Genomic DNA, 17,629 nt, shown 5'->3' on the forward strand with positions numbered 1-17,629 from the left:
CGAACTGCAGCGCGATGGGGCTGAACATGCCCAGTTGGTTTGCCACCTGTTGCATCCGCCTGAGGCCCCGCTCCTTCTCCGTGTCTGCAAACTTCACCACCAGGCTGGAAGAGGCGCCCTTTGGGGGGGGGAGGGGGGGAGAGAAGGCGAGTGGGGGAGGTTGGGAAGTGCTGGGCAGGGGAGACCCCCAGACTGGGCTCCGGAGCCTCCCTCCCTCCCCTCCCTCTGTTCCTTCCTTCCTTCCCTCCCCGCTTTCCCCCTCCAATCTCCTCCCTTCTTCTTGCCTTCCTTCCCTCCCTCCTATCTGCTCCTTCCTTCCACTCCTTCCCATTTCCTTCCTTCCTTCCTCCCATTCATTTCTCCTCCCTTCCCCTTTACCTCTCCAATCTCTTTCCTTCCCACCTTCCTTCCTTCCCTCCTTCCTTCCCTCCTGCTCCTTCCACTCCTTCCCATTTCATCCCTTCCTTCCACCCATTCTTCGTTTCCCCTCCCTTCCCTCTCCTTGCTCCCTCTTTCCCTACCTCCCTTTTCTCCTCCTCTCCTCCCTTCTACTTGCCTTCCTTCCCTCCTTCCTTTCATTCCGATTTCCTCCCTCCCTTCCTTTCCCCTCCCCTCCCTTCTTGCCTTCCTTCCTTTCATTCTGATTTCCTCCCTCCCTTCCGTCCTCCCTTCCTTTCTTCCTTTCCCCTCCCCTCCCTTCTTCCTTCCTTCCTCCCTCCCTCCCTTCCTTCCTTCCTCCCTTTCATTCCCATTTCCTCCCTCCCTTCCGTCCTCCCTTCCATTCTTCCTTTCCCCTCCCTCCCTTTCCTTCTTTCCCTCCCTCCCTCCATCCCCATCCATGGGCTGCATTTGGGACTCTGAAGCTTTCCCCCTCCAAATCGTGGAGACGTTGCAATGGAGCGCTGTGACCACAGGAGGGCAGCAGAGTCCACGTGGGGAAAAAACCTGCCTTTCTCTAGGCGGCCCGCAGCCTTCTCGAACTCCAAACCAGCCAAATCATCTCCCCCCAAAAACAAGGAAAGCAGCCAAGGGAACTCACCGGCAGCGTGCGGCTCCCGTGCAACATGCTGATGGCTGCCTGGGCTTCCGCGTGCATTTGGAATTTCACAAAGGCGCAGCCTAGCGGAGAAGAACAGGGGGGGAGGGGGAATAACAGAGTTGGAAGGGACCTCGGAGGTCTTCTAGTCCAGCTCCCTGCTCAGAATACAGAGTAACGGAATTAGAAGGGACCTCAGAGGTCTTCTAGTCCAACCCCCTGCTCAGAATACGGAATAACAGAGTTGGAAGGGACCTCGGAGGTCTTCTAGTCCAGCCCCCTGCTCAGAATACAGAGTAATGGAATTGGAAGGGACCTTGGAGGTCTTCTAGTCCAACCCCCTGCTCAGAATACAGAGTAATGGAATTGGAAGGGACCTTGGAGGTCTTCTAGTCCAGCCCCCTGCTCAGAATACAGAATAACAGAGTGGGAAGGGACCTCGGAGGTCTTCTAGTCCAGCCCCCTGCTCAGAATACAGAATAACAGAGTTGGAAGGGACCTTGGAGGTCTTCTAGTCCAACCCCCTGCTCAGAATACAGAATAACAGAGTGGGAAGGGACCTCGGAGGTCTTCTAGTCCAGCCCCCTGCTCAGAATACAGAATAACAGAGTGGGAAGGGACCTCAGAGGTCTTCTAGTCTAGCCCCCTGCTCAAAATACAGAATAACAGAGTGGGAAGGGACCTCAGAGGTCTTCTAGTCCAGCCCCCTGCTCAGAATACAGAGTAATGGAATTGGAAGGGACCTCAGAGGTCTTCTAGTCCAGCCCCTTGCTTAGGCAGGAAGAGATCTTTCTGTTTTGCAAAAGAAAATTAAGGCTCTTCTAGACCTTTCCCACCCGTAATGGTTGTGGAGGGGTGGACTCCCACTCCCAGAATCCCCCAGCCACCATGCATGGAATCCTGGGAGCTGAAGTCTGCCCATCTTCAACTTCTAAGCTGGAACGACACTCCTTTTACAATCCCTGGTTCAACCGGGAGCCGGGGTGTGTTGCGAGGGGGGCTGAGCGGTGGGGAACGGCCCATGCCAGCTCACCTTTGCTGGTGCCATCTGGGCCTCGGAGTACTGTGCATTCGTCAATGGTCCCAAAAGGCTCAAACATCTTCCGCACGTCTTCGTCCGACTGCTGTTTCCCCAGCATCCCTACGAACAGTTTCCTGTCTTCTGGAAGACACCAAAGAGGCAGGAAGTGGCTTAAAAAAAGAGGGGGGGACAAACTGCCCTGCCACCCCTGGAAAAAACAAACCCGGCCCTCTGGCAGACCAACATTTCAACTGGGAATTTCGGGGTGCGAAGGCTAATCAATAAAAATTGAAAAGATTTGGCAGGATCTGGAGGAAGCTTGGTGCTTCAACCGGGAATTTCAACCGGGAATTTCAACTGGGAATTTCAACTGGGAATTTCAGGGTGCGAACACTAATAAATACTAATCAATAAAAAATTAAAAGATTTGGCAGGATCTGGAGGAAGCTTGGTGCTTCAACTGGGAATTTCGGGGTGCAAATGCTAATAAATACTAATCAATAAAAATTTAAAAGATTTGGCAGGATCTGGAGGAAGCTTGGTGCTTCAACTGGGAATTTCAACCGGGAATTTCGGGGTGCGAATGCGAATAAATACTAATCAATAAAAATTTAAAAGATCTGGCAGGATCTGGAGGAAGCTTGGTGCTTCAACTGGGAATTTCAACCGGGAATTTCGGGGTGCGAATGCGAATAAATACTAATCAATAAAAATTTAAAAGATCTGGCAGGATCTGGAGGAAGCTTGGTGCTTCAACTGGGAATTTCAACCGGGAATTTCGGGGTGCGAATGCGAATAAATACTAATCAATAAAAATTTAAAAGATTTGGCAGGATCTGGAGGAAGCTTGGTGCTTCAACTGGGAATTTCAACCGGGAATTTCGGGGTGCGAATGCGAATAAATACTAATCAATAAAAATTTAAAAGATCTGGCAGGATCTGGAGGAAGCTTGGTGCTTCAACTGGGAATTTCGGGGTGCAAATGCTAATAAATACTAATCAATAAAAATTTAAAAGATTTGGCAGAATCTGGAGGAAGCTTGGTGCTTCAACTGGGGAATTTCAACCGGGAATTTCGGGGTGCGAATGCGAATAAATACTAATCAATAAAAATTTAAAAGATCTGGCAGGATCTGGAGGAAGCTTGGTGCTTCAACTGGGAATTTCGGGGTGCAAATGCTAATAAATACTAATCAATAAAAATTTAAAAGATTTGGCAGGATCTGGAGGAAGCTTGGTGCTTCAACTGGGAATTTCAACCGGGAATTTCGGGGTGCGAATGCGAATAAATACTAATCAATAAAAATTTAAAAGATCTGGCAGGATCTGGAGGAAGCTTGGTGCTTCAACTGGGAATTTCGGGGTGCAAATGCTAATAAATACTAATCAATAAAAATTTAAAAGATTTGGCAGGATCTGGAGGAAGCTTGGTGCTTCAACTGGGAATTTCAACCGGGAATTTCGGGGTGCGAATGCGAATAAATACTAATCAATAAAAATTTAAAAGATCTGGCAGGATCTGGAGGAAGCTTGGTGCTTCAACTGGGAATTTCGGGGTGCAAATGCTAATAAATACTAATCAATAAAAATTTAAAAGATTTGGCAGAATCTGGAGGAAGCTTGGTGCTTCAACTGGGGAATTTCAACCGGGAATTTCGGGGTGCGAATGCGAATAAATACTAATCAATAAAAAATTAAAAGATTTGGCAGGATCTGGAGGAAGCTTGGTGCTTCAACTGGGAATTTCGGGGTGCAAATGCTAATAAATACTAATCAATAAAAATTTAAAAGATTTGGCAGGATCTGGAGGAAGCTTGGTGCTTCAACTGGGAATTTCAACCGGGAATTTCGGGGTGCGAATGCGAATAAATACTAATCAATAAAAATTTAAAAGATCTGGCAGGATCTGGAGGAAGCTTGGTGCTTCAACTGGGAATTTCGGGGTGCGAACGCTAATAAATACTAATCAATAAAAATTTAAAAGATCTGGCAGAATCTGGAGGAAGCTTGGTGCTCCCGAAGCTTCACGGTTTGAAGAATTGCAGAAACCAAAAGATTAAAATCTTTGGGTAAACGCAGAATCTGCAAAACCCCAATCGGAGCATTGGGGCTGTCCATACCCACCCCTTTCCCCACCCTCGCCACCCACCCCCCAAAAAAAACAGAGAGAAGGAAAGCGTACCTCCTCGACTTTCGCTGTCTGCAGGTTTCACCTGGATTGGCCGATTCATCTGGAAGAGAAGGAAATGAATTTTAAGGCCAGAATGTCAAAGGTTTTTTGGGTGTGGGGTGGGTGGGTTTGCAAACGATCCATTGAAGCAACTATTAAGATCAATTTTTTCCCCCTTGTTTCGTTTCGAGAAGCTAAAATAGACTGAAAAAAAGACTGCAGATACTATGAGGACTCTTCCAAAGTGTTGATTTCTAGAGGCTTCGAAAAACACTTTCAAAATTTCCAATACCAGCTGGGTAGTTGCGGGCATCTTTGCCACCCAAAACTATTGTTCGTGCTAATCTTTTTTTATTTCCTTATATTAAGGCTTTTATTATACGATAAGATGCCCAGAATTGTTAGATAGGGAGATGGCAGTGAATTGATTTAATAAATAAGAATAGAATAGAGTAGAGTAGAATAGAATAGAATATAAATAGGAATAGAAGAGAAAATATATAGGAATAGCAGAGAAAATAAATAAGAATAGAGTAGAATAGAATAAGGAGTAGAATAGAATAGAGTAGAATAGAATACAAATAGGAATAGAAGAGAAGAGAAAATAAATAAGAATAGAATAGAATAAGGAGTAGAATAGAAGAGTAGAATAGAATAGAAATAGAATAAAAATAGGAATAGGAGAGAAGAGAAAATATATAGGAATAGAAGAGAAAATAAATAAGAATAGAATAGAATAAGTAGTAGAATAGAATAGAGTAGAATAGAATAAAAATAGGAATAGAAGAGAAAATAAATAAGAATAGAATAGAATAAGGAGTAGAATAGAAGAGTAGAATAGAATAGAAATAGAATAAAAATAGGAATAGGAGAGAAGAGAAAATATATAGGAATAGAAGAGAAAATAAATAAGAATAGAATAGAATAGAATAAGTAGTAGAATAGAATAGAGTAGAATAGAATAAAAATGGGAATAGAAGAGAAAATAAATAAGAATAGAATAGAATAAGGAGTAGAATAGAAGAGTAGAATAGAATAGAAATAGAATAAAAATAGGAATAGAAGAGAAGAGAAAATATATAGGAATAGAAGAGAAAATAAATAAGAATAGAATAGAATAAGGAGTAGAATAGAGTAGAATAGAATAGAAATAGAACTAGAATAAAAATAGGAATAGAAGAGAAGAGAAAATAAATAAGAATAGAATATAATAGAATAAGGAGTCGAGTAGAGTAGAATAGAATAGAATAGAATATAAATAGGAATAGAAGAGAAGAGAAAATAAATAGGAATAGAATAGGAATAGAATAGACTAGAATGAGAAGGAGGAATAGAATAAAAGAATAGAAATAGAAGAATAGAAATAGAGAATAAAATAGAATAGAAAATAAAATAAATAGGGATAGAATAGAATATGTGCGAGGAGAACTTTTACCATTAACTATTCACCCACGGATTCACCCAAGAATTTAAAAGCACATTTAAAACAATAAAAGAATCAAACAAATTACTATAATAAATGTAACAATCATGTACTTTTAAAGAAGAGAATGGACAGTCATTGGTCTGAAAAAGCAGAAGGTTTCTTGCCTATGCAGGGGGTGGGATAGAAGACCTCCAAGGTCCCTCCCACCTCTGTTTTCCTATTCTGTTATTCATAATAAAGACTATTCTGTGGTTATTTTAAGTATAGCCATTTTAATAAAGTGCAGATATAAAGGCCCTCTTTAAATTCTTTTTTTTAAAGTTTACTTTATCCCTAACAATCCTGAAAATGAGCTTTGGGAGGGGGAAAAAAAATTGCAAAGCTCTCCATCCAAACTCCGAAGGGCTCCTTCAACTCTGTTGCCAGATGGGCAGAATCTTCCTCGCCCGCCTCCTTCATCCAGGAGAGGATGCCCAAAATGCCCTCCTGCCTATCACCGCTCAAGAGGCAGGGGATGGCGATGGGGTTGCCATGGCGCCCGAAGCCTGTATCTCTCTCTCTACCCCCCCACCCTGCCTCCAGTTGCCAAGTTATGTCCTGTTACCACAGTAACCGGAGCAGCTAAGAGGACCAGAGCAGTTTTCTGCTTTCCCTGCCTTCCCCTTTTTCTGCATAGATAGATAGATGATAGATAGATAGATAGATAGATAGATAGATAGATAGATAGATAGATAGAAGATAGATAGATAGATAGATAGATAGATAGATAGATAGATAGATAGATGGATGATATGGATGGAGAGATAGATAGATAGATAGATAGACAGATAGATAGAAGATAGATAGATAGATAGATAGATAGATAGATAGATAGATGAGATAAATAGAAATATAGTTTTTCTGCATAGATAGATAGATAGATGAGATAAATAGAAATATAGTTTTTCTGCATAGATAGATAGATAGATAGATAGATAGATAGATAGATAGATAGATAGATAGATAGATAGATAGATAGATAGAGATAAATAGAAGATAGATGGATGGATGAATGGATGGGAAGTAAATTCACATTTTTCCCAGGTCCTCTGTCCTCTTCTTCAGTGGTTTTTGAAAATTAACACAATATTCTTTTTCCCCTTCAAATGATGGGAAGGAAACAGCTTGTCCAAAGTTAAGACTTTAAATAGTTTTTCTGATTTTATATATATATAAATATTCCCTCCACAGGTAACATTAGCAGCACCGTGATGATGATGATGATGATTATTCTTCCAGAGAAATAGCAAGTTTATTTAATTTTTCTTTTAAAAGAAAAAAAAACACACACCACCCTTGCAGGTTTGACGGTAGTTATAAAAACTCAGCCCGATGCAAAAGAGATGGGGGGGGGAAATCCTCACTCTCTTTGATATCCTTTGCTTTAATCTGCTTTAATCTGATAGCTGCTTGGATATAATTCATACGTGATAATACGATAATAAACACGAAAGGCGAGGCCGTGGGCAGGGAGGGGGGGGTGTGGAGAAACTCAACGAAAGCTTGTTTTTTTGTTCAGAGTTGTGTTTGAGTTGATTTATTCCGATTGAGTTGATTTATTCCCGGTTTGCAATTAAAAAAAAACCTCGATCTGAATTTGCAAATAGAAAAAAAAAAGGCACTGAAGGAGAGGACGGAGGGAAATCTGAATTTACTTCCTTTTATTTCCCAAACTTCATTAAGAGAACGGTCCACTCAGTCAAACCCAGGCAGTTCAAAACAACAACAGCAATGTTTTTAAAGAAAATGGAGCATTGCAATCTTGCCAGTTGCATTGATGCAAAATTGAAAAATAAAAGGAAGGAAAAAAACAGGGACACGCTTTAGAAAAGACTACACCCCTAATCTATTAAATTACAACTTCACCTGTGGAGGGAATATTTATATATATATATAAAAGCAGAAAAACTATATAAAGTCTTAACTTTGGACAAGTTGTTTCCTTCCCATCATTTGAGGGGGGGGAAGAATATTGTGTTAATTTTAAAAAAACCACTGAAGAATAGGACAGAGGGCCTGGAAAAAATGTGAATTTACTTCCTATCCATCCATCCATCTATCTTCTATTTATCTCATCTACTAACTATCTATCTATCTATCTATCATCTATCTATCTATCTATCTATTTTTCTATCTATCTATCTATCTATCTATCTATCTATCTATCTATCTATCTATCATCTATCTATCTATCTATCTATTTTTCTATCTATCTATCATCTATCTATCTATCTATCTATCTATCTATCTATCTATCTATCTATTTTTCTATCTATCTATCTATCTATCTATCTATCTATCTATCTATCATCTATCTATCTATCTATCTATTTTTCTATCTATCTATCATCTATCTATCTATCTATCTATCTATCTATCTATCTATCTATCTATTTTTCTATCTATCTATCTATCTATCTATCTATCTATCTATCTATCTATCTATCTATCTATCTATCTATCTATCTATCTATGCAGAAAAACTATATAAAGTCTTAACTTTGGACAAGTTGTTTCCTTCCCATCATTTGAGGGGGGGAAAGAATATTGTGTTAATTTTAAAAAAACCACTGAAGAAGAGGACAGAGGGCCTGGGAAAAAATGTGAATTTACTTCCTATCCATCCATCCATCCATCCATCCATCCATCCATCCATCTATCTTCTATTTATCTCATCTATCTATCTATCATCTATCTATCTATCTATCTATCTGTCTGTCTGTCTATCTATCTATCTATCTATCTATCTATCTATCTATCTATCTATCTATCTATCTATCTATCATCTATCTCTATCTATTTATCTATCTATCTATCTTTCTATCTATCTTTCTCTCTCTCTCTCTCTCTCTCTTTCTTTCTATCTTTCTATCTATCTATCTATCTATCTATCTATCTATCATCTATCTATCTATCTATCTATCTATCTATCTCTCTATCTATGCAGAAAAACTATATAAAGTCTTAACTTTGGACAAGCTGTTTCCTTCCCATCATTTGAGAGAGAGAGAGAGAGAAAAAAATACTGTGTTAATTTAAAAAAAAAAACATTTTTGGAAAGGGGGGGGGGTCTTCAAAAGAGCAGCCAGGAAGCCAGCCCGGTCCCTATGGCAACTGGAGAAAATACTCCATGGCAACTACCCACTCATTTCTCCTTTATCCCTTCCGGTTGCCATGGGAACCGTGCTGACATCATCACTTATCTCTATAAACAATGACCAGGAGCGTTTAGCGAAGGGGAGGGGGGGATATTTCGGGAGGGGGGGGAGAGAGAGAGAAAAGAAATGCTGTGCCCTTTGTGGGTTCGCGGAAGGAGGAGGAGCGGGGGGTTAGTTGTTGGCAAAGCAACCAGAAGCAGATTTTTTTTTTTAAAAAAAAAGAAGAATCTCCTCTTGAAACCGCCCCCCCCTCCTCTTCCCCCTCCTCCCCTTTCTCTCTCCAAGGCCTTTTTTCCTCCGGAATATATTTATTTTTAAATCTCTGCAGAGTTTAAATCGGGGCAGGCCCTGGAGGCTGCGTAACCCATGAGGTCCGGCCCCTTCAAGGGTTTCACCCAAGTGTAGAGGGGGGGGGGGGAAACCACGTAGGAAAGAAAGAACAGAGGGGAAGGTTAGAGAGAAAAGAAGACTGGGGAAAAAGAGGGACAGAGAGAGAGAGAGAAAAGGAAAAAGGAGAAAGAATGGACTTTGGATGGGTTGGGTTTGTGTGTGTGTGTGTGTGTGTGTTTGTGTATATGTTGTATTTGTGCTGATAAATAAATAAAGGGAGACTAGTATAGATCTATTTCAAGCTATTTAGCTCTCATCAGCTAGCCATACCCTTACTGGGATTCGAACCTGGGCTGTATTGCATATTGAGCAGTTGTGTTAACCATTAAGCCACAAGGTTCCCCTCCTTTATCAAATGCAAAATCTGCACATACAGATTTTCTCTCTCTCTTCATTAGAATGACACCATAACCTTCTGCTCATGTTTAACCCCTTTTAATCAGCACATACATAAATCACTCCTTCCTTCCTTCCTCTCCCTCTTTCTTTCTTTCTTTCTTTTTCTTTCTTCTTTCTTTCTTTCTTTCTTTCTTTCTTTCTCTCCCTTCCTTCCTTCTTTCCTTTTTTTCATTTTCTTTTCCTTCCTTCCCAATCCCTCCCTTCCCCTCTCCCTTCTTTCTTTCACTTCTTCTCATTTTCTCTCCTTCCTTCCTTCTCCCTTCCTCTTTCTCTCCCTTCTTCCCTTCCTTCCCATTTCCTCCTCCTCCTCCTATCCATCCTATTTTTGTTTTGCAAAGCAAAAACCATCAAGCTCCTAGTCCCTAACCTTCATCCCATCTCCCCTTGGAGGCTCTCAGGCCTGGCCAGGTGTGTTTGCACCTGTCCGGGGTTTTTTTTTCGCGGGGGGGGGGGGGGGCGGAGAGGAGAAAACCACCTTGAAACCGTCTCCAAACCACTAAGGAAAATGGAAACTGCAGTTAGAGAGGGATTAGACAAGGATTAGCTATCTCACGAACGTGGTTTAACGTGGCTCTGCCATCTGGAGCAGGGGGACATCGAGTGCTCTCAGAGACCGGGGGCGGGGGGGGGAAGGCAGGTGTTGGTTCCCCCCCCCCCGGATGCTTTATTAAGGGGGGGCGGAAAGAGGGAAAGCCCTGGGGTGTGTGTGAGTGTGTGCATGTGTGCACGCTAACTCCTGCTTTTAGGTGTGAATGAATCGTGGCTGACCAGGGTGTTTGGATTTCCCGTCTGAAACAGTATATATAGGTTCTCCTGCTTGAAAGCAGGGGGTTGGACTAGAAGACCTCCAAGGTCCCTTCCAGCTCTATTCCTATTCCTATTCTCCCTTCCCTTCATTCTTTTCTATCCAGAAGTTGTGGCTGCTCCAACACTGGAAGTTTTTAAGATGATGTTGGATAGCCATTTGTCTGAAGTGGTGTAGGGTTTCCTGCCTAGGCATGGGGTTGGACTAGAAGACCTCCAAGGTCCCTTCCAACTCTGTTTAGTCTCTTCTCCTCTAATTCCTTCTCTCTTCTTCTCTTTTTTCTCCTCTAATTCCTTCTATCCTCTTCTTCTCTTCCTTCTCTTCTTCTCTAATTCCTTCTCTTTTCTTCTCTTTTCCTCTAATTCCTTCTCTCCTCTTCTCTTCTTCTCTAATTCCTTCTCTTCTCTTCTTTAATTCCTTCTCTTCTCTTCTCCTCTAATTCCTTCTCTTTTCTTCTCTTCTTTAATTCCTTCTCTTCTCTTCTCCTCCTCTAATTCCTTCTCTTTCCTTCTCTTTTCCTCTAATTCCTTCTCTCTTCTTTAATTCCTTCTCTTCTCTTCTTTAATTCCTTCTCTTCTCTTCTCTTCTTCTCTAATTCCTTCTCTTCTCTTCTTTAATTCCTTCTCTTCTCTTCTTCTCTAATTCCTTCTCTTTTCTTCTCTTTTCCTCTAATTCCTTCTCTCCTCTTCTCTTCTCTTCTTTAATTCCTTCTCTTCTCGTCTCCTCTAATTCCTTCTCTTTTCTTCTCTTTTCTTCTAATTCTCTCTCTTATTCTCTTCTCTTCTCCTCTAATTCCTTCTCTCCTCTTCTCTTCTTCTTCTCCTCTCTTATTCTCTTCTCCTCTAATTCCTTCTCTTCTCATGGCAGAAAGACCCTTTATTTCCCCCCCTCCTCAACACATGGAAAGAAATCTGAATTTAATTTTATTTCTTTTAAAATCTCAATTAAAAAAACAAAAACCCAAAGAGGAAAATGGCTTGGGGGGGGGCTTATTTATTTGTGATAAACAGCCAGTCCACAGACAACTTGAAAAATGAATCTTTTTCCAACTCTGCCCCCACCCCCCCCCACCCCGTCCACACACTCTGCTTTCACCGCCCCCCCCCCAGTACCAAGGACAGCTCCTTTGGGGTGGGGGTGTTTCCATCACACAAAAATACCCCCAGCTTCACAGGACATAAGAAGGGAGAGGAGCAGGCCACCGCTTCCTCCACAGTTTCCATATTACTATATATTATAACTGCGCAATTTTAAATAGTATGTTGAGTGTATGGGAGTTGGCTGGAATTGAATGAATGGCCCACTTTAGTAATTGTTACCTTTGTATTTTATATGTTTTAATATTTTACGTGGGAACTGTTAGTGTGGATAACTGAGAATGTGTGACTCGGAGGACCTGCTGGGGAAGGCGGGGGGTACCGGGGTGGTTGGGGGGACCATGGACATGGGAGTGGGTCGGAGCATAGCGGTCGTGATAGGGAGAGGCAGATATGGCGGGGACCTTAGGGCTGGCCATTACCGGGGAAGGAGGGTTCGCTACATCACAGAGATCCCTCCTTCCGGCCCTAGGAGTCCCACTCCAAGACCAGATGGCGCGAGTAGTCAGGACCCTGGTCTCAGGCTGTTGTCGCTAAATGCCAGGTCTGTTGTTCACAAAGCTCCCCTCGTCCGGGACTTAATTGTTGACGAGAGGGCAGACCTGGCATGTATTACTGAAACCTGGCTGGGCACAGAAGGAGGAGTCCCCCTTGTAGAGATGTGCCCAGAGGGATTTCAGGTGCTTCATCAGCCGAGAGCCCAGGGAAGGGGTGGCGGTGTGGCTATTGTAATCCGGGAGTCTCTGTTACCTCGTAGGGTCCCTGCTCCGGAGCTTGTCGGGTGTGAGTCTCTGCTGATAAAGTTGGACCTCAAGGGTCAAGTGGGTTTGCTGCTAACGTACCTGCCTCCCAACTGCGTTGCAGCATCCCTCCCCTCGCTCCTCGAGTCAGTAGCCGAGCTGGCAGTTGAGTTCCCCAGGCTTATAGTTCTGGGGGATTTCAATCTGCCATTGCTCGGTTAACGCTCTGATGGGGCGCAGGAGTTCATGGCTTCCATGACAGCCATGGGCTTGACCCAAGTAATTCGGGGCCCAACCCACGCAGCGGGTCACATGCTCGACCTCGTATTCCTCTCGGAGCAGTGGATGTGTGATCTTGGTCTGAGGGGTAATGAGATCCTACCCCTGTCGTGGTCAGACCACTGCCTACTGAGGCTTGACTTCCGGAGGCCAAACCCCCACCGTAGGGAGGAGGAACCGACCAGATGGTTCCGCCCCAGGCGACTTATGGACCCGTTGAGGTTCCAGACGGAGCTTGGGGTTATTCCTGATACTCTCGCCCACAGTTCGGCGGAGACTCTGGCTGCCGCCTGGTACTCGGCGGCGTCGGAGTCTCTCGACCGGATTGCGCCACTACGGCCCCTCCGGGTCAGTGGATCCCGGAGACCTCCCTGGTTTACCGAGGAGCTCCGGGAGAAGAAACGCCGGAGGAGGTGCCTAGAGCACCAGTGGAGGTCCGATAGGTCCGAGGCGAACCGAGCACTCTTAACTACCTGCACCAAGGACTATGTCCGAGCACTAAGAACTGCAAAAAGATCATATATTTCAGCCTTGGTTGCGTCCGCCGAGTCACGCCCAGCCGCCCTGTTTAGGATAACCCGCTCCCTCCTCAATAGGAGGGATGCGGGAGACCCCTTGCAGGGTAGGGCTGAGGATTATGCTCAATTCTTGGCGGACAAAGTAGCTCGGTTTCGATCGGACTTGGACTCCACCGCAGTAGATCCAGCTGAGACACAGGAGGATCACTTGCCACACCAGTTCTGGGTTGAGTTCCAGGACGTTGCCTCTGGGGATGTGGACAGGGCCATTCGAGCTGTAAGTGCCTCCACTTGTATTCTGGACCCGTGTCCCTCCTGGCTGGTTGCCAACAGCAGGGAGGTGACACATGGCTGGATCCAGGCGGTTGTCACCGCCTCCCTTCGGGAGGGGCACTTCCCCGCCGTACTTAAAACGGCGGTGGTGAGACCCCTCCTGAAGAAACCATCGTTAGATCCAGCCATTTTAAACAACTTTCGTCCTGTCTCCAACCTTCCCTTTATCGGGAAGGTTGTTGAGAAGGTGGTGGCCTTTCAGCTCCAACGGGCCTTGGAGGAAGCTAGCTATCTTGACCCCTTCCAGTCCGGCTTCAGACCTGGTTACAGCACAGAAACCGCTTTGGTCGCATTGACCGATGATCTCTGGAGGGCCAGAGATGGAGGCTATGCGTCCATCCTGGTTCTCCTTGACCTCTCAGCGGCTTTCGATACCATCGACCATGGTATCCTTCTGCGACGACTGCGGGAGGTGGGAGTGGGAGGCACTGTTTTGCGGTGGTTCTCCTCCTACCTCTCGGACAGGTCGCAGTCGGTGTTGGTCGGGGGGCAGAGATCGTCCCTGAGGCCCCTAACGTGTGGGGTGCCACAGGGTTCGGTCTTATCCCCCCTACTATTTAACATATACATGAAACCGCTGGGCGAGATCATTCGGAGGCACGGGATAAAATACCACCAATATGCGGACGATACGCAATTGTATCTGTCCGCCCCGTGCCAACTCAATGAAGCGGTGGACGTGATGAACCGGGGTCTGGAGGCCGTTAAGAACTGGATGAGTGCTAACAAACTGGTACTCAACCCGGACAAGACCGAGTGGCTGTTGTGCTTCCCCCCCAATAATTTGGCTAATATACCAACGCTTAGGCTGGGGGGTCAAATTTTATACCCCTCAGATAGGGTCCGCAACTTAGGAGTCCTCCTGGACCCACAGCTGACTTTTGATCACCAGCTGTCAGCTGTGACCAGGGGGGCATTTGCCCAGGTTCGCCTGGTCCGCCAGTTGCGGCCCTACCTAGACCGGGGGGCTCTCACAACAGTCACTCGAGCCCTTGTGATCTCTAGGCTGGAATACTGCAATGGGCTCTACATGGGGTTGCCCTTGAAGTGCATCCGGCGACTGCAGCTAGTCCAGAATGCAGCCGCGCGAGTGATAGTGGGCGCACCGCGGTTCGCCCACGTTACACCTGTCCTCCGCGAGCTGCACTGGCTACCTGTTGGTCTCCGGGTGCGCTTCAGGGTACTGATGACCACCTTTAAAGCACTCCATGGTAGTGGATCTGAGTACTTGAGAGACCGCCTTCTGCCGATTACTTCCCTAAATCGACCAATTAGATCGCACAGACTGGGCCTCCTCCGAATCCCATCTGCCAGTCAATGCCGACTGGCGACCACACGGAGGAGAGCCTTTTCTGTTGCTGCTCCGACCCTGTGGAACGAGCTCCCCATGGAGATCCGTACCCTCACCACTATCCAGACCTTCCGCGCAGCCCTCAAGATCTGGCTCTCCCAGCAGGCCTGGGGATAGGCTTCCAATTCACCCGCCCGAGTGTTTGATTGTCGAATGAAAGTTGTGTTTTACTATCTTTTCTTTGTTCACATATTGTTTTGTTTTTGACCTTGCACCCCCCCCCCCTGTGGTTGTAAGCCGCCCTGAGTCCCCTCAGGGAAAAGGGCGGCATATAAATCCCAATAAACCTATAAACCTATAAACTCACAACCCTGCAGAGCGAAACTGTTCCGATTCTTAGATCTTTCCCCTCCCCTCGGAGACGGAGTGGTAGACTACTCCTGAATATGGGGGGCTCTACTGCAGACATCTCCCACCCACCCACAAAAAAGGAGCAAGAACTAACCCCCCCCATTGGCATCGATTTCTTAAGAGAAACCCCCTCCCCAAAATTTGGGCAACACCGCCCGAACGAAGGGATTTTTTCATGCCTCTCCTCCCTTCCTCCTTCTCGTGCCCTGCCTGGAGGTGGGGGAGGAAGAGGGGGGAAGGGGCTGAAGATCAGAAGGTATAGATGCCCCTTAATCCAGCTTTGCCTGCCCCCCCCTCCCCCATCCAGCCGGGTGGCTCGGCTTGCCCAAGACTAAATCTGGAGATAATCCACCAAATTCCAGATCTCCTGCCCTCCCGGCATGCCGCGCATATCGAGGGGGAGCACCAGTGGTTTGTGGGGCATCTGGGATCCAGGAGTGGGGGGCAACCAGCCTTCAGGGTTAGGGGCTGCAGCGAGGAGGGGGATAACGGAATAACAGAGCTGGAAGGGACCTTGGAGGTCTTCTAGTCCAACCCTCTGCTCAAGCAGGAGAGCCGTGTAACCGGTTCAGACAAATGGTTTCTGAAAGCCTCAACTGAGGGAGCACTCACAAGTTATAGTGACAAGCAGTTCCACTGGTCAATTGTTCTAATGAACAGGAAATGGAGGAGGAGGAGCGAGGAAGGAAGGAAGGAGACAGGAGGAGGAGGAGGAGGGAAGAGAAGGAGGAGATGGAGAAGGAGGAGTAGAAAGAAGGAGAAGGGAAGAGGAGAAGGGAAGGAGGAGATGGAGAAGGAGGAGGAGGAGAAAGAAGAGAAGGAGAACAGAAGGAGAAGGAAGAGGAAGAAGGAAGGAAGAGAGGAAGGAAGGAAGGAAGGAAGGAAGGAAGGAAGGAAGAAGGAGGAGGAGATGGAGAGGAGGAAGAGACCAAGTTATGGCATGGATAAACCAGCATCGCAGAGTTACTCCTCTACCTCCTGCTAAATTTCCAGCTCTCATCCACACGGCCACATCTGGGTTCTTGCTGGAATATTTCCCGATCCTCGAACTCGTCACACAAGTTTTAACCCGCCCTCCTTTTTCCTGCCCAATTAGGGGGGGGGGGCATTGGGGCTCACCGATAAATATAGAAATATTAGGGACTCTTATTATGTCTGCAGTGTGTTTTTGGAATGGGAAGCATTTATATATATATTTGTGTTGCATTTGTGCTGATAAATAAATAAAGGTCTAGATCTATTTCAAGCTATTTAGCTCTCACCAGCTACCCATACCCTTGCTGGGATTCGAACCTGGGCTGTTTGTACGTATCAAGTAAGTAATATTTCTTATTTCTGTAAGCCGCCTGGAGTCCACCGGGATTGGGCGGCCTATAAATTCAATAAATGGAAAATGGAAAATGGAAATCAGGCAGTTATCTTAACCTCTAAGCCATATATATATATTGTCCCGTGCAATTATTATTATTATTTTTTAGTAAAGGATACAATCGGGGGGTCTATTTTAATGGAGCCCCCCCATGGTGGAGCAGTCTACCTCCAGAGGCTGGGGAGGGAGACAAGATACTGGACCTGTGCTCCCCAATTTTTGAGGAAGGAAATTTGGGAAGAACGGCTGTCTGTGGTTTGGTGTCGATGGGCCGGTGTTTTTTTCTGATTTCCCCCCCCAATTTTCCAGTTTTCCTTTTGCAGCCTCTCCCTCCCCCCTCCCCTGCCCCCTCCCCCCACTCAGGCAGCCGAAGGTGAATTTAAATCCTGCCCCCCCCCAGCCCCAGGGTTTTGCCAGGAAGCCAGGTAAACGCTTGCAGCTCTGCGACAGCTGGCAAAACACCTGCTCTCTTTCATGGCCCCTCCTTGGGCAAATAGCTGGCAGGGGATCGGAGGGAGCAGAAGGGAGGCTGAGCCCAGGAGGGGCAGGTGGGCCGGAGGGGTTGGGGGAGGAAGGGAGATGCGTCTCCCTGAACACCAGGAGGAAGAAAGCGAAGGAAAGACGGAAAGAACGGAAGGGAAAGAAAGAAAGAAAGAAAGAAAGAGAAAAAAGAAGGAAAGACAGAGAGAGAGAGAGGGAGAGAGAAAGGGAATGCAAGAAAGGAGGGAGGGGAGGACAAAGAAAGAAAGAAAAACGAAGGAAGGAAGGAAAGAAGGAAGGGAAATTGGAAAGGAAGGAGGGACAATGGAGAAAGGGAGGAGGAACAAATGGTGAGAAAGGAAGGAAGGAAGGGGATACAAAAGGAGGAAGGAAGGATGTGGAGGGAGGGAGGGAGGAGGAAAAGAAAGAAGGAAATAAAAAAGGAAGGAAGGAAAGAGGGAAAGAAAGAAGGAAGGAAGGGAGTACAAAAGGAGGAAGGAAGGAGGGAAAGGAAGAAGGAACGAAGGAAGGAAAGAAGGAAAGAAAGAAGGAAAGAAGGAAAGAAAGAAGGAAGGAAAGAAAGAAGGGAAGAAGGAGAGAAAGAAGGAAGGAAAGAAGGAAAGAAAGAAGGAAGGAAAAGGAAAGAAAGAAGGAAGGGAAGAAAGAA

At 45.5% G+C, this 17,629-nt stretch overlaps 1 protein-coding gene across 1 annotated transcript in view; it reads right to left on the reverse strand.

Annotated features, from left to right (window-relative positions):
- CELF3 (CUGBP Elav-like family member 3) overlaps positions 1-17,629 on the reverse strand; it is a 30,430-nt gene that overhangs the window by 2,207 nt on the left and 10,594 nt on the right. Inside the window, exons 3-6 of the mRNA XM_032234260.1 lie at positions 4,240-4,288; positions 2,070-2,198; positions 1,040-1,119; positions 6-118 (exon numbers count right to left, since the gene is read on the reverse strand). Coding sequence (XP_032090151.1) covers positions 6-118; positions 1,040-1,119; positions 2,070-2,198; positions 4,240-4,288 — 371 coding nt within the window. The remainder of the gene's footprint in view (positions 1-5; positions 119-1,039; positions 1,120-2,069; positions 2,199-4,239; positions 4,289-17,629) is intronic.

This window comes from Thamnophis elegans, chromosome 17, assembly GCF_009769535.1.
Source record: "Thamnophis elegans isolate rThaEle1 chromosome 17, rThaEle1.pri, whole genome shotgun sequence".
In the NCBI taxonomy this organism is placed as follows: domain Eukaryota; kingdom Metazoa; phylum Chordata; class Lepidosauria; order Squamata; family Colubridae; genus Thamnophis; species Thamnophis elegans.